Source organism: Seriola dumerili, unplaced genomic scaffold (genome assembly GCF_002260705.1).
Source record: "Seriola dumerili isolate Sdu_G_001 unplaced genomic scaffold, Sdu_1.0 BDQW01000052.1, whole genome shotgun sequence".
Lineage (NCBI taxonomy): Eukaryota > Metazoa > Chordata > Actinopteri > Carangiformes > Carangidae > Seriola > Seriola dumerili.
The window spans coordinates 9,509,521-9,526,489 of record NW_019174307.1 but is presented as its reverse complement, the minus strand read 5'-3'; the positions used below and the strand labels follow the sequence as shown (position 1 = coordinate 9,526,489).

The 16,969-nt window shown below is 41.3% G+C and overlaps 1 protein-coding gene across 3 annotated transcripts in view; it reads left to right on the top strand.

The window, feature by feature from the left end:
• dip2a (disco interacting protein 2 homolog A) overlaps nucleotides 1-16,969 on the top strand; it is an 83,886-nt gene that overhangs the window by 40,539 nt on the left and 26,378 nt on the right. For all 3 annotated transcript variants that reach the window (XM_022740379.1, XM_022740378.1, XM_022740377.1), the window contains exons 2-5: nucleotides 6,719-6,790; nucleotides 11,800-11,913; nucleotides 12,002-12,121; nucleotides 15,984-16,253. In XM_022740379.1, coding sequence (XP_022596100.1) covers nucleotides 6,719-6,790; nucleotides 11,800-11,913; nucleotides 12,002-12,121; nucleotides 15,984-16,253 — 576 coding nt within the window. The remainder of the gene's footprint in view (nucleotides 1-6,718; nucleotides 6,791-11,799; nucleotides 11,914-12,001; nucleotides 12,122-15,983; nucleotides 16,254-16,969) is intronic.

The window sequence follows — 16,969 nt, the reverse complement described above, 5'->3', positions numbered from 1 at the left end:
ATTCGAGATGGAAATTACAGTAGAATTACAACCATTAGAGGTCAGAGCCAGGGTACAGGTATATTAACCAGTTTGATCTGGCTGTCCAGGTGGTTTTGTGATTACATCTACCATCCAGCAGTGTTGAAAAATGACTTTTCTTTCTCAGCTGAGGACTGTAATGTTATAGCAAGCATTACCTCTAATGGTTTGGTTGCCTGCATCAGTGTAGAAGCTTCTTTGTGGCAGTGAAACAAAGTTTGCATGTTCAGTAACTTGACCTGTATAAACGTGTCGTAACAGGCTAACGAAGCCTCCTCTATAGTTCTTGTACAGTGTGTGTGCATGTGTGTGGTGTGCGAGATTGGTATGTAGGAAGGTGGGGGGCAGGGGTCCGCTTTGACACCCTAATCCCGCAGCCTAGCTCGGCTTTGTGTTAGAGACCTTAGAGGAGAGGAAGGGAGGGATGGAAAGAGTGAGAGAGAACGAATGGGAGAGGGAGGGGGTGTCGGGGGCAGTCGATTGAAGAGAAGGGGGGAGTTAGGAGTGCTGTGTGTTTGAGAGAGGACGAGAGGGAGGGGAATGATGGGAAGATAGAATGAGGGAGATGGGGTTCGTTCATTCTCTTGCTCTCACTGTGAAAGGAAACAAAGGATGCTGAAGAGCCTGACTTATGACAGCAGGACATCTCAGAGTTTGCCTGTTAGCCTGTTAGCTGGTTAGCCTCTGCTGACCTGACTGCCTGTATTCTGCCGCTGGCCTCTTCTTCTGCTGTCCCTCCCTCCATCCATCTGTGCATCCCTCTCTCTCTGTCTGTGCTGAAGATGTCTCACCGCTGCTCTGCTTGCTCCTCTAGCTTCTGCATGTGAGTGATTCTGCCTGCGTCTGTGTGTGTTAAAACAATTTAATAGGAACAATACTTCTTTCTGCAGCTTGGTTAGTGTTTTTTGTCATGTAGACAGACTAATAAGCTAGACATGTGGTTAAATCTGTGGTGTGGATCTGCTCTTTCTCCATCTAGCCCTCTCTTTGCCCCTTACTCATGTCTCTGCTCCTTTTCATTTTCTGCATCTGTCAGACGCAAGTGAGGGGAAGCTGTGTGAAGCAGAGGCATATGCCCATTTCCTCTGTATTAGACCTTAAGAATGAGAGGGGTAATGCTCGGAGCCCACAGTGCACACCTGGAATAGTTCACTTCTTCTTTAGATAAACTCACCACTGCAAATATGCACTGGAAGAATTACAAGAATTCAGTGCCTGTTTAGAGCAAAGTTTAATCCAAATGTGTAAAACCAACATTTGTATGCTGCAGAGCTAATGCTAAATGACAACCGGCCACATCTGCTTTTGTTGGAATAAATTACACAAGTCTAGAGAGCAAATGCTGCCCTGCCTAAATATTTAGCTGTGGTTTTTTGTGGCTGAAGGGCAGACGGCTTGGTTGCTGGCTTGGCAGCAGTGTTGGCACATTGTGGGTCAGCCTGGCACAGGAACTGACATTAAGGGTGGGTGGGGCCACCTCTCTGGCTGTCTGTCACTTAGGAAGAGAGGTTGGCAGCGTGGCACAGACTTGAAGGATTTTATTTCAGGATAAAGAAGAATTTGGGACTATTAATGAGTGCTGGACAATATGGACAAAATTAGTATTGCAATGATCATCAGCAGTATTTCAATGTGCTGATATGTTGCGAAATTTCTCTTTAGAATCACATCTCAGAGTCTGTGAGAGATTTTGGTGAAATGTCAGTCAGTAATTTTTGTGCTGAAATGATTACCTGATCAACAGAAAATAATCAGCAATCATTTTGACATTCAATTAATTGTTTGTCATTTTTGTTTTGTTCTATCCATCTAGATTTGCTGGTTTTCTTTGTCTTCCATGATAATAAATTGAATATCTTTGAGTTTAGGACTGTTGGTTAAACAAAGCAAGCTATTTTAATTTATAACTATGGGCTTTAGGGGATTATGAATGGCATTGTTACTATTTATTTCTGACATTTTACAGACCATTTTTTCGAAATTCAGAGTCAGATTAATTGATAATGAAAATATTTAATTAGTTGCATCCCTTGTGTCCTCATGTAGAAATGACTTGTAACATGATATCTCAATATGAGAATTTGAAACTATAAAATCATATAAAGGGATCATGCACTAAATTACCAAAAGCCCTAATATTGATTATTGTAAATGACTCATAGATACATAGACAGACTGCCCTCATAGCTCCACATACATATTCACACACACTGATTCTTGGTGTGGATCTGTTTTTTTTTGTTTTTTGTTTTTTTTTAATAGGCAGCCAAGAGGAGAGGAAAACACACATAGATGCAGTGCTGGAACCATTGTCAAGCCCTTGCTGCCGCTCTTTCTGCTACTTGTGTGTGTGTGTGTGTGTGTGTGTGTGTGTGTATGTGTGACTGTGTGTGACTGTGTGTGACTGTGTGTGTCTGTGTGTGTGTCTGTTTGTGTCTGTGTGTGTGTCTGTGCGTGTGTCTGTGTGAGTGAACATGATACCAAGGGAGTTAGTTGAGAGCAAGAGTTGACATCCCTGTCTGGCTTTCTGCATCTAAAAGAAGAGAGAGAATATGTGTGACCAGATGTATAAATCGTGTCCCGTTACTTATTCATTTTACTTTTCTTTATTAATGTAATCCTCAACCCCACAAAGTAAAACCAAACTCATCGTGTTCATTCATGGCTTCATTACCTATCCTTATAGTGTTTGTGCAGGCTTGTAGAGGAATGTGCTGTGTTTCAGTATTTCCCTACTGATTGAACAGCTCCGTCTGGGCAGATGCAAGGTAATTCTCTAATGGGGCCTCATTGGAGGAACAGCTCCAGTCAATAGCCATCAGTCAGTTATACTCAATAGCCATCAGTCAGTTATAGTCAATAAGACAAATCAGGGGACAGCGGGCTCTCTTGCTGTCACAGTTCAGAATGTTACAAGATTGACCATCACATTTTCAAAACTGGATTCAGGACTGTGAGAGTAATGTTTACGGTAACATCAATGGATGATGTGCCAGAACAAAAATATGCCTCTGCTCTGTGGTGAATCACATTTTACCACCTACACTGAGACAAGACCAGCACTTATACCCCAAAGAATATGGACATTAGACATTTTATTTCTTTCCTCTCAGGATTAAGTGGTGCAGGTAATTAAAAAGAGAGAGTGTTTGGAGGTCAAAAGATGACAGGAATGCTTAGTATGTGTCGATAGTCATCCCTCAAGGGTTGGAATAAAGGTGAATAGGTTAGCCTGGTGGGATGGCGGAAACAAAGGAGCTGGGTTTTGATGAAGGTGGATGCTGGCTCAGGCAAGAAAAAACAGTCTACCAGCTGAGCCCCTGATGCTCTCTAACCATCGTGACATGAGAAATGTTTCCTCTCTCTCCCACCCCTCCCTCCTGTGCTTTCTTTCGTCTCGCTCTTTGACACATTCATTCTCAGTTTTTATTTACTCTAGCCCATACACCCTCTCCTCCCAGGTGCTTGTTTGGTGATGTACCCTTTTCTTTACAGCTCAATTACATGGCAAAGCCTCTAGTCAGCATAGAAGGTTGAAGGGTGTCAAATGAAGTGTATCCCATTCTGCTGTAAATATACTGTAAGATACAGTCCATCCCTTGTGACTGTAATTTGGTATAGGTGCTAAGCTTCTCTCCAATCATCCTTCCATCTCTCTCCCACCCTGCATCCCCCTATCCTGTCCCCCCTCTGTTATTCCCCAGGTGGCAGGCCACATATTGACCTTTGAATCCTCCCATTTTCTCTTATGGAGGCACTCAAAGCTCAGACACAGAGGGGAAATGGAGTGTTTGTCCAGGAATATCTAAAAAGGCAGACACACACACACTTGCACACAAAGATATATGCGCAAGCATATGCAAACACACCCATACATACACACTTACACAGGAAATATTGTGATCCTTTGGTGCCGTAGACCTTTTTGTTTTGGTGTTTAAGATTCAGGGTGAGAGTTATTGTTTACCAGTGAATGCTTGAGTCCATTCCTCCATATTTAATGACTAAGCTGTTTGTTCTCAGATCAAAAGATTAGCTTCACTGAGACATAACTTGATGGATCAGTGTGTGTGTGTGAGGGGCAGCTCGGCCACCAAGGCTGCTAGTCAGAATTTGGAGCTGTCGCAGAGAATAGCCCTCCATTGTGTTGTTGTCAGGCTGATTGGCTGCTGCGGTGCACGCACTCAGACACGTTGGCATGCATACAGATATATACTGATGTACACATACACACACACACACACACAAACAGAGACACTTATCACCAGAAAGAGTCAGTGTCAGGTCAGCCGGCTCGGCCTGTGGACAGCGCTGTATTGTTGCTTGCCTCCAGCTCTCCTGGACATTTAACAGTGCAGGCATTCAGCTGTTACTGGTGACTCAGGACCAGCAGGCCGCACAGCAACCAGTGTGACCACCAACACCTGCCTTCACACTAACATACTGTTGTGTTGAAGAGGCTTGAAGAACAGAGAACTAGCAAAAATAATTGTGAATTTTTTGGAATAATTTTAGTAATATTATAATATCATAATATAAGGGGCTATAACATATTCTCGATGAAGGTAAACAGGGTGTTGAATACAAAACTATGTGTACACAATATTTCATGAATCAATATAGGTTAAACACTTCAATAAGGAGCATGTAAAACAAAGTATTCCCCAAGGTAGGATGAAGAAATGGAATCGCACGGGGAGGAATTTAATCAGGTTCTGTTCAGACAGCCCTATTGAACTCTTGCTTTTTCACTTTACCTCCACCCTAATGACCCCCACTGAGAGCCTGCATAGATTAATATAAAGGACACAGCGTGATCCCGATTCATTGGACTCAAGTGTCAAAATCACATGGAAAATCGAACCACTCAGATCTTGCGCTTACTTCTGTGAACATTTCTAGCTTCCTGCCAAAACAATGTATATGTCACTTCAAGTGACACTTTCATGCTCAGAACAGCCCAGTGGTTTGATTGGCATATTTTCCACAAGGCCCCTTGTCTTCCACAGCTTTGTTGCTCCTGAACGGGATAGTACTTGTTAAAGAGTTCATGTTCAGGAGCATAGTTGTGTACATACTCATGGTTGGTGCTGTCAGTCAGCCCTGTGTGAGTGAATCGATATGCTTGTTGTTGACAAATGAGCGAGCCTCCACCCCGTCAGCCTCAGTGTGCCCCACAGCACTGTCTGATATGCTGAAAAACAGTGGCATCTTACAATCCCTAAATCATCAAGGAGCAGCCAAAATACTCCAAACTCAGTGACCTACTTCTGTGTTTTTTTGAACATGTCCCATGTGGACATGTGGATGTGTTTCAGTGTGGTTGGCACTTTGTTGACAGTTTCATTTAGTGAAGAGCTCACTTGTAATAAGGTTTTATATCACACTGCAAAGACACTGTATTTTGTTGGTTTCTTTCTTCTTGGAAAAAGGCGTTAAAGGCCATTGCATGCTCCGTGTGGTTGGTCAAGCATTCCACTCTGTGACAGCTGAAAATAAACTGCAATGTACTGTATTTCTGCGTTCTTCAAAATGATAAACTGCAGTTAGCAGGGTCAGATGGGAGTGGGAATGAACACCAAAAATGCATTGCCAAAATGTGATGTACATAATTAAATGACTTTGCTATGATTTTGATGATAATGATGTATATTTTTAATGTGTCAGACTCATAAATATGCACAGTCTGCACAACATTGTAAACCAGATGACATTTTGCCATTTCGATCTTGTCGTATTGTTTCAATAAAGATATAACAATGCGACTTAATCCTCTTAGATCACCAATAATTCAGGCACCTATCACAGAGGCAATGCTGGGGTCATGTTCTTTTTGTTTTGTTTAACATAGTGTTTTTGTTAGTTTAGGGAACTTGAGCTTATCCTTTTAGTCACCATTTTAACTGATGTGGTTATCCTTGCTAAGTCTGCTCTACATCCTGCCAAGTCCAGTGACAATTGGCAGAGTTAAGCCATTGCTGAATTTAGAGTACCATAATATTACTTAGCCTTATACCTTCAGCCCCTCTCTCTCTGTCCCTATCTCTCTATCTCCTTTTACCTTCATTTTTCTTTCTTCATTTGTTGTAGTTAAATTTGAAGCTTGGAAAAGCTTGTACATTGATATTCCTTTCAAAGAGGGGCTGTTAAAATAACATGTGGCCAGCTCTTATTTAACACACTGTGTTTTAATTATGTGTGGGGAGACAACTGAGGCGGATTCAGTTCATGCTGACAACAGCAGTATTTTTACTTCTGGTAAAAAATACTGAGAGGGAAAAATGTTCCAGGCGCACCAGACAAACGATCTTTTAAATGTCCCTTGCCCTAGCTGATGTTATCATTCAAGTATTTGATGGAAATTCTCCACAATATCACATCTACCAAGTGTGATTTTTATGCTAGTGTGGATGAACCATTGCAATGTCACTTCCTGTGTGTTCCTTTTGAGAGAGATATCCATTTGGTAAGTGCTGGTCATCTGCTGCCCTAGCCCTCCTCTGGTGCCCTGCGGTGCCAGTGTAACCAGGCTGCCAGTGTGATCCTGAGGCAGTTGTGCGTACACACGCACACGCACACACACACACACCCTCTACCAGGGCACGGCTGAGCTAATGACTTATCTCTCTGCCCCCCCCCCCCTTTCTCTCTCTCTGTCTGTCTGTTCCTCTGTATTTCTCTGTCTCTGTCTGTACAGGGGACATCACTCAGAAGGGCTATGAGAAGAAAAGAGGCAAGCTGTTGGCACCGTACATCCCACAGATACAAGGTAAGGCACACAGGCCTGCAGGAAATTTAACGTCCAGGTTTTATCTTTGCTCTGTTAGCATCGCATTAAGCATACTGTCCTTGCAAGAGCAAACAGAATAAGAAAAAATATTAAAAAATGTTAGCAATGATCATTATAGGAGTAGCTTTATTTGCATATGGCACTTTTGCTTATATAATAAAACAAACCTTAATACAGCTTGCAGAGACAAGTAATAGAAAGAAAAAATCATAAAAAAGCAGAGGGAAGAGAAATAGATCACTAAACAACCAAAAAGTAGAAGAACTAATTCAGGACTGCTTGCAGAAGCAGCTCTGAATTAGTTCTTCTACAGCATATTTGAATGGAGTATTGAGTGATGTCAAAAATACTAGATTGAACATGAAATGGTCATAAAGTTGTCAAGAAGGACACTGCATTGGATTGTGACACATCTGTTTTTTTACTCACCTGGATAAAGATGTTCCTGCTGGGTGTGTCTTTGATTCTTCGGGTCAGGACTATGATCCTGTCATCCTTGGATTTGTTACTAATGCCATAGCCCTGCTTCAGCCATGTATCATTCTGATTGTAATGAAAAGGAAAATAGGTCCTAACCAAGAGAAGAAGAGAAGAGAAGGAAGGCATCATGGTCTCTGCTGTAATGATAACTGGTCTAGATTTGGATCACAAGGTCCACAGATCCCTATCTGATTATGTTTTTGCCACTCTCATAATACTGATGCTGATTTCTTGATACAAAGTGATTATGCTAATTATTTTGAGGGATATGTTGTTTTTTAATTCCGTTTGTGTGCATTTGTGCTTGCCATCCTGTGTTAGGATGTGGGTGTTTGAGAGAATAAGTATAAACTTTGAAGAATAGGGAGGTGTGAAGCTTCCTAGCTTTATGTTACTACTTATTATCTGTCTATGGCGGTTGACTGTGTAGGGAACTGCATGTATTTCTATATCAGTTCAATGTATTGTGATCCCCAGTCGTACAGTTTGTCGGTCTTAGCCAACTCAAGCAGACTATAGGGTCGAGGTGCTTTGTGATGAATCCCAAAGAGAAGTTTCTGTCTGTTTTCTCCATGCTTCTCTGTCCTTTACCCTGGGTCCATGGCAATCTTTGGTTTGGCCTGCTCTCAGAACATCAAGCCTCAGTGGAAACCAGAGTCTGGTGTGGGCCGCTCACTCAAGGCTTTCCACTGGAGTTAGCAGGCCTGTTATTTAGCTTGGGCGGATCATCTTCTTCTTTCTCTGTCTTTCTCTTGCTCCCTCTCTCTCTTGTTATCATGGATTTATGTGTTTTCTTTCTGTCATTCATTGTTCGATCCATTCAATCTGGATCCTAACACATAAAGAAGGGAAGTTACAGATATAATGCAGAAATGGACAGGCTTGGCAGTGGGTGAGATTCTTCATATACAACACACGCTTCCTGTAGGATGAATGGATGTTGGTGTTTAATGACACATCCATCCAGCATGATGAATCAGTGGGTTGGGATTTAACAGCTTCATAGTTGAAATAGGAGTCCAATAGACTTTAGGCTTCTGAGCGCCATACAGAATTTCATAAGCTGTTTTACTGCCTTATATTTCACCATTGTCATAGAACTGTATACGTGCCAAGTGCAATAAAGTAGATGTACAAAGCCAGATTGTTAACATCTATGAGAGAGTAGATTCATCTCCTTTGTTTATAGTGTGAGCTTTAAGAATAAATAATTACATGAGGTGTTGACCATACTGGGAAGTCAAACATTTAGGAAAAGTTTAGTATATGAATACATCAAACTAAGCTTTATGGAGTAATTTTTACGCCTCATTGGTGAAAATACAGGTATTTGATGTGCCCAATTTTTCTTAAATGTCCTGAATTTTTAACTTATACTTATGGTGTTTTATTTGAAGTTTTGATATCAATAAGAAGATATATTTGTTGTTTTAAGAACCAAAAAACCATCTCAATGTAGTTTTGCATCCCCTCCCTCAGGCTTCTCTCTGGAACTCAAGTAACAACAGTGTCAGCTTGAATAAATGATCTATGGTCGAATAAAGATAAAGCAGATTTCAGTTAAACCAAATCCTGAAATGTTGGATGGTGGGTCTGGGTGGGCTGGGCTTTGGGCATGTCTGAGAGAGGTGACTGCTTTGTTGTGACATCACAAAGTCACTGAAGTACTGACGGGTTGTTTTAAGACACGCTTTCTGAATATGGGCTGTCTGCAATTCTCTGTGGACTGAGCATTTTGATACTTTCACAGTATTAATATAGCACCTAGACCTATAATCAAAGACATGGAAATCTCACTTTATACAGCATAGAACGTTTATGTGATTAAGTGATTTTATCTAAAGTGATGGTTCTTTCACTACTTTTTATTTTTTTTGACTAGGAATGCATTCCCAGCTTTTTCAAAATGTATTTATCATTTTTATCAGACACATATGTTATTTCTATCAAAGCAAGATTATGAATGTGTGTGATTCAAATATACAACTGTGAACTTGATGTAAGTCATTAGCCAAGCGTATTTGCCCTCTAAGAGTGAGACACAACAGGACACGTGTTGTCAGCCGCCACACCGGTAAGTGTTGGCATCAGACAGGTGCTAAAAATTCATCAGGGTTCGCTATGAGCCAATGACAGCATCTGCTCTGATGGAGCATGCCTCTGATTGGCTCAGTGAGATGTGTCTCTGAAGTGTGTTCTGCCCAGCAACCGGGTCTTGTGTCCTGGCTTGTTTTATAGACCTGTTTCCTCTGGGAGCTGGGAAGAGGCCGTTGTGTGACTGGGCTGTCAGAGAGACCAGCATATATTAGTGTGTCTATCCATGCTCAGGGGATGCAGTGTGCGTCTGTATGTGTGTCAGAATCTATGTGTTATGTGTCCTTAATATGTCCTCAGGCCATATTGACTATATTGTGTAATAACTCATGTTATGAAATAGATTTAGTTGAAGTGTGTGTGAATGCTGCTCAGCATCGCAGTGTGTTGTGTGTTGCTGCTGTCTGAGAGTTGCTGACAGTGTGGAGCTGACTGATCCCCTCTAAGCTGCCGCTGAAAAGCCGGTTGGGCTGATGGCTGGCTGGCCGGGTGTCTGACTGGCCATCCAGCGAGGTGTTGGATCTAACTGGCTGAATGTGACCTTGGTAGAACTCTGTACTCAAAAGGCTGTTTTCTAATGGTTATACTAGCAAGAGCAGTCACCCTGTGTGGTTCACTTTTTTAGTTGCACTGTTAATTTTGGTTCCCATGTTTTAATATTAAGACCTTCTCTTAAGCTACAATGCGACTGTTAGTTTTAGTTACGTTTTACTTTCACACATTACGACTGTGGAGCTGATCGTGAATATGATTGTTCCAGTCTGGGTCAATTGGTGTTGACAGTCTGTAGTCAAAATCATATGGTGTGTGATCTTTAAAGAATGAAATCTCATGTCTTCAGATCCAGTCACTGCCAGTCATTTTTATAAAGATTTGTTTAAACATGTATGTTTGTGTGTGGTTTGTCCAGTCTTTGTAGGTTTCAGCTAGTCTTCAGGTTTGTAACAGGCTTTAGCCCCTGTTCATATTAGGCCACTTACTTTGTATAAAGTACTCATCTTTGTTTGTTTTTTCTTGAGGAATGATGTTTCCAACAATATCTGGAGTTTGATTTTGTGGTTCCAATGAACACATGTGGCCGTTTCTTCAGATGGAAAGTCAGCGAGTGGTAATGTCTTTCTCACTGACTTTTACTGGTTGGTCAGGGAAAGCCTGAAGTTATGATTTAGGGGCTGTTAGTACTCATACTAACAACCCTAAATGAAAAAAAATTATACTTATCACACAAATCCTTTCACTTTTTTTGACAACAAGAATACTGCAACAGTGTGGGTAATTTACGTTGATTTGTTGACACGTATGAATTGAAATAGCTTTGTTTGTTTAGCTGTGTTCTCTGTAACACCCTGTGATGTTTCATGTTATTGTTTTAGTTATGCTCCTACATTGTCACCCACACAGAGTCTTTAGTATGTTACTCATGCAAAAATGTAATGTATTTAGTTGTATGTGCTATGCTGCAGATAGTTCAGAGGCTGTTGCTTTGACAGCTTCCTGTTCCATTGTGTCTGATGATTGTGTCCTACAAGTCTGCCGAAAATAACTGCTAAATGCCTGTTTATATTTCTTTGTTGAATCGATGCCGAATGTACGGCGTAGGTGGGTATGGTATGTCTTCTGTTGGATTGTTTATATGACATTACTAATGTATTAGATCTTTAATTGCGTACAGTAAAATTAGATTCATCTAATTTGATCACATTTTACATCCGCTTGGATGGGAGCTCATCAGAATTCTTCTTTGAGTTTTTTCCTTTGCATTTATCCTTCCCACATACTTCAAATACATTGCCATGAAAGCATGACGGGAAGAAGCAAGGCCAGTAGCAGAAGACTGCTAATAGAGCTCATACCATGACCTTCCTTCAGGCGGTAGTCTTGGGTTTCCTCTCTGATGCTAACAACTAGTTCCTTAATGAAGCTCAAATGAGAATTGCATAAGCAAAAGGATGAATCACTGCCTGCATCATGCAGAGCACAGTGAGGTGGACGAGTTTGAGAGTTTGATAATTTTAGAACACTCCAGTTAGAAGATGTTGTCTTTTTGACATTCATGGTGCTTAATCACCTCCTTTCTGTTACGTCTGTGTAATTTGCATTTGCTTCCCTTGGAAAGCTTGGAGGCAGCTGGAAGGCTGCGAGACAAGCTGGATTAATTAAAGTGAATACTTTCCCAAGTCCAAGCTACTGTATTAGAAGAAAGCAGCCTAAGTAGGGATTACCATTAAGCTTGTGGATACTTGATCTGGTCGAGCAATATTTAACAGCGTTGCTCTATGTCCATGATGTATTCTGCATGTGCTCATATTTCTGATATCAATATTTCTGCCTTTGAGCAGAAGAGGAAGATACAATTTTTCTTTCTGTCCTCTTATAAACTGTCCTTTACCTGCTTTGGTCTTGTTTCTCTGTAGGTGTAGATCCATCTCTGCAAATTGACAACAGGATCCAAGCCCAAGCTGTGCTCCCAGGTTCCAAACACAACAAGTCCCGGGTTGCCAACACCCGGGATGAACGCTTCAGATCTGGTAATCATGTGTATATACTGGCAAAAAGTTTTAAATGCCTGGTGCTTTTTTTAACTTGTAACTAAACTGTGTTGATGTTTTCTCCTAGATTTGCACACAGAAGCCGTCCAAGCAGCTTTGGCAAAGTACAAAGAGAGGAAGATGCCCATGCCCTCTAAGAGACGATCCGTGCTAGTTCAATCATCTGTTGAGGCATGCACCCCGCCAGGTGAGAGCTCTGTTCCTGAAGGCCCACTGTCTGCCGAGGGCAGAGAGTATCCTGTGCACACACATACTAGGTTTACGTTCACACTGATTTTCATGTGCTCCCATGAGCATTAGATTGCAGGATGATGACACTCTGTTGTGTCCAGTGAATGAAGATGATGTTGCCAAGCATTTGTTACTGGAAAGAGATGTGCAGTTTGATGAATGTGTCCATTGTTTTTCACTATAAAGGACTCAGTTCTGACCGTTGTGTTCCCAGGCAGACCTTCCCACATGAGTTGCATAATCAGATTTTTAACATAGTCTCAAAATGTCGACCTTTCACTCGCTTTTATAACAGTTTGTAATGTGTGGGTCGGTTCATTTGAATTTGTGTCATCTTACTACATTCTCTAGCTTCTTTTTGCGAGATGTCTAAGGCTGTTGTTTCCCAAACAAAGTATTTAATTTTTCAATCAGTCAGAAAGATATCTGTGTAAGATCTCTTGATAGAAAACTTCCCAGTCTCTCAAACAGCGCAGTGGCTTTATCTTCGGTGTATAAGAGGTAATTGTTGGGTGGCCTTGGAGCCTCATGCCTTGGGTAAAGAGAGGACACAGCGGTGGAGCGAGTAACCGGATTAAGAGCTCAGACACTGGGGTTTGAACAGGAGAAGGAGGGGGCCTTTTCATGGTTGTTTTGAGTCACTCTGAGCGATCTACTGTAATCTATTTGGATAAGGTACACCGGTTTGGCTTCACAGACCCACAAAATCATATACTGAAGATACAAGATGATCTGGGGCTCTGACACTTTTTCAATGCTAATGCAGATACAGATGTTGGGGTGCACACAGTGGCAACAGTTATGTTAGTAATTTAAACATGATGTCTGAGATTGTAAATGGCAGGCTAACCTTAAAGGCGAGGTGAGGTGTGAGTTTTAGCCACTAATGGTGCTGTAGAGTCATATTTTGATGAGCAGGTTCCAGTATTGCTGTTATCTATGTCTAACACCCATGCATTGATGAACTTATCTTTTTCTCCATTTACATCTCTTATCAATTTCAGTGACTCGCTTATGTCCAGTCACACTACATGTCTGATTGGGAAGAACCAGTAGGAAAGAGAGCAAAATCTGATTTGTATACTTGCAGACCTCTCATTCAGTACAGTGTGACATGATTGGATGGTAGATGCCTTAATCAGACAACAGAAATGTAGGCAATATATAGACCAATGAAAAGACAAACACGATTTACACAAAACATTGTAACTAATACACAGAAAACATACAATACAAACAATACAATCAGTGATTTACATTAAAGTTCCTCTCCAGATTATTTTTAGCCAGGCTAACGACATGGCTCTGGGGATGGCAATGTTGGTCTGTCAGTAGGTCAGTTTGTCATCCCATCGCTTTGATCCAGACTAAAATATCTTAACAAATGTTGGATTGATTTTATTCACATCTGGTATACATATTTATCTCCCCCTTAAGATGAATCGTAATAACTTTGGTGATCCCCTGAATTTTCCTCTAGTTTCCTCAGTACTTTGGTTTCTGAACAAAAAACCTGCAAAACTAAAGACGTTCCTATCAGCTTGAGCTATACTTTGTAACTGAGATTGTGAACATAGTAGACATTATACCTGCTAAATATCAGCATGTTGATGTCATTGTAAACATGTTAGCATACTGATGTTAGCATTTAGCTCAGAGCACCACCATCCCTTAAATACAGCCTCTTAGTCTTGTTTTCAGTACTAGTAAACAATTTAGTACACAATCAGTAAAAGTGTTTTACGATCTCTAGTACATAGATGAAAGATAAGTTGAACCTGGATGCTCCAATATGTAGGATGCCATTTGTACGTAGTCAGAATAGTCTTTGTCACTTTCAGGAACCAACCATTATGTTGTTACAGTGTTAGATTGCTGGGCTGAAGATTAATTAATATACCTGTCTTTGCTTGCTTGAACATAATATTTCATTGATGCACAAGAATAACTGAGATCTCAGCATTTCTGCCTCTGTCTCTACTTAGGTTTTCTCTCTTCTATATCCCACTCTACCACAAATCCTCCATCACTTGCTGTCTTTCTCTGACTCACTCTTCATTATCTATTCTTTTTTTGTCTGTGTAACTGTGACTAATAACCTCTTTCTCTCTCTTAGTTTCTCTCCCATTCTTCCATCTTTTCATTTCTACTTTGCATTTGTTCTCTGACCCTTTCTTTCCTTCTCCGTCTGTGTTACTGTGTCAAGGTTACTGAGAGAGATTGGAGAGGCAGAGGAATAACAAACAGAATCATAAATACGAGATAACCCCCATGAGTCCGCTGGATGTTGAGACATTAAATTCTAGCTTGTTATAATCCAACCTCCTGTAGCCTTCCTCTGACAGCCTCTGCAAGGCCATGAGGAAGCTTGAGGAAAGTAACAGGGACTTTAACAGTCTCTCAATTGGTGGACTTTACTTGTAACTACCTACTGTGAATAATTAGTAGGTAGATTAATCACAGAAAGGCTCATTGGGTTTAGAGAGCATCCGTCGGGCATGTGCTGATCTCACACACAGGCTTTAAACTCTGTTTCTAATTGTCTCTCTCATCCCCTCAGTGGACTTGGGATAGGTTTTCCATATGACTTTAGTGCAATATTTTGAGATGTGTGAATGAGTTTTGTATGTTTTTCAGGGCCTGCAGAGCAAGCACTGCTGTTTTCCTTTGTTAATGGTAAATAATGGGGGAAGTATGACCTTTCTTGGTGATGTTGAAAACAGCTGTTGTTTATAACTTGAGTATTTCATGTTCTCAAGTGGGTGATGTCTAAGCTCTTTTAGCCCTTTCATTGCACTCAGTTCTCAGCAGAATGCAAATCTCAGACTGGCCTGCTCTGGTTCGACTTCAATGATCCTGTCGAAAGAACAGATATCTCTGGGAGTTTGGCAGATGAAGTGGAATGTGTTCTTTTTGAAAGATCCTTACCTTACTTTGAAGTTGTTCTTGTTTGGGCTATTTTTGCTGAGACCAACTGCTCATAGTTGCCTCATGGGAAGAACAGTAAAATCATCAGTGACTGGGGCTGTGTCCAAGTCATAATAACTTAAGCATACACTACTCTTATCAAAGTTTACTTGTACACCAACATTGGATATTTCAGTTTCTGTTTGTATTGTATGTGGGAAGTTCCATAGGTATGTTTTTTGAGGGGTATTTATTTGGTAAAATGTAAATGCTCTGAGACCAAAAAGAAAACAATGAATTTTTTGTCTAGAACATCTGTAGGTCTGTAGTTCAACATAGCCAAGACTTGTAAGTTCTTATAGCTGCATAGTTTAGCAGAACCTATAGTAGGCGTACAACCAGGTATAATTTCTACCATAAATAAAACATTTTCTTGAAAAGCTGACTTTGTTAGTTTTATCCTCCAGCCTCATGTTTTCCCATAGCATCTAATTTGTTTGCACTTCCCCTGTCCTCTACAAATATGAATCACTCTGTCCTGTTTGTTGCAAAAATCTATTATACTATGTAGTACACATATCGTTGCAGTGTGCCTGTGTGTTAGTGTGGCAGTTTTTACAGGCAGTCAAGTATCAAAGACATCCTCTATCAGTGAAGCCATAAGACATTTAGAAACAAACATCCCTCAGCTTACTAACCTCCATCTCCATTGAAATCATCTGGCCATCCCACTGAATTATATATACTATGTCCTGTATGTGTAAGTAGAGTAGTTTGTCATCAGCATATCATCTGAATCCTGAGAGTTCCATTGCCACGTTTTGCCATCTTGTTTTTTTTTTTTCCTGGAGACAGCCCCGTGTTCTTGTCCACTGTTGTGACGCTGCCCTGTCTTGACCTGTCAAACACAGACACCTCCTCAGCGTCAGAAGACGAGGGCTCGCTGCGCCGGCAGGGACGTCTGGCCACCTCCACGCCCTACCAGGGCCACGGCCACCCAGCCGTTGAGCACTGGTTTAACCGTGTCATCCAGGGTTCGTCCACCTCATCCTCCGCGTCATCCACCTCATCCCATCCGGGAGGGAGATCCGTCACCACCACCAACACCACTGCCCACGCAGCCCTCAACGCCAACGCAGCAGCTACCGCACTGGCCGACCTTATGGCACACACCCAGCTAGGTCAGTGACTCACGCAGTTTCACACTCCATCACATATCGGCTGGCCCATCAGTATGTTCTTTTCCCTTTTTTAATTAATGCAGCGCTCTCGTCCTGTTAGCAGAGGTAAATACATTTTTCTCAACATCTTTTTTGGAAAACTGTAAAAATGTATCTAGTGTGGTTGTGAGCTGAAATAGGAAGGTATTTTAGAACTAGAATGAGATAATAATGATAATATTCTCACTATTCAAGTGTTCTGGTGGAAGTTTTCACTGGGATAACCTTCACCGTGAAATTACATTCTAATACAGTCCCTAAACAAGCCTGCAAAACCCCCTGCTTAGCTGTATGATTTTAAATTCTTCCATCTCTGGATATACATGAATCAGAGAGTCAGATTTTTATACTTTTCCATTGTCTCACATTTGCTGATTTCAGCACCTGAACCTGTACTTTGTCGCTCAGGCTGTTTTTGGATAACTATAGCTTAATCGCAGACAGACAGAGGTCAGACAGTCCTACACATCTGCTACAGGCAGCACCTTATCTCCCACCAGATACACAAAAGCACTTGATGAGACAAGAAAAAGGGAACAAGCAACAGAGTTTTAATTCACGTCTTTCTAATTAGTCGTCTCCATCTGCCTTCTCACTGTCATTCAGTCATGTGAAAGGGCTCACAGCCACTTCCCCCTCAAAGCTACTCGTTCCTCGTTGCCATTCGAGTGTCACAA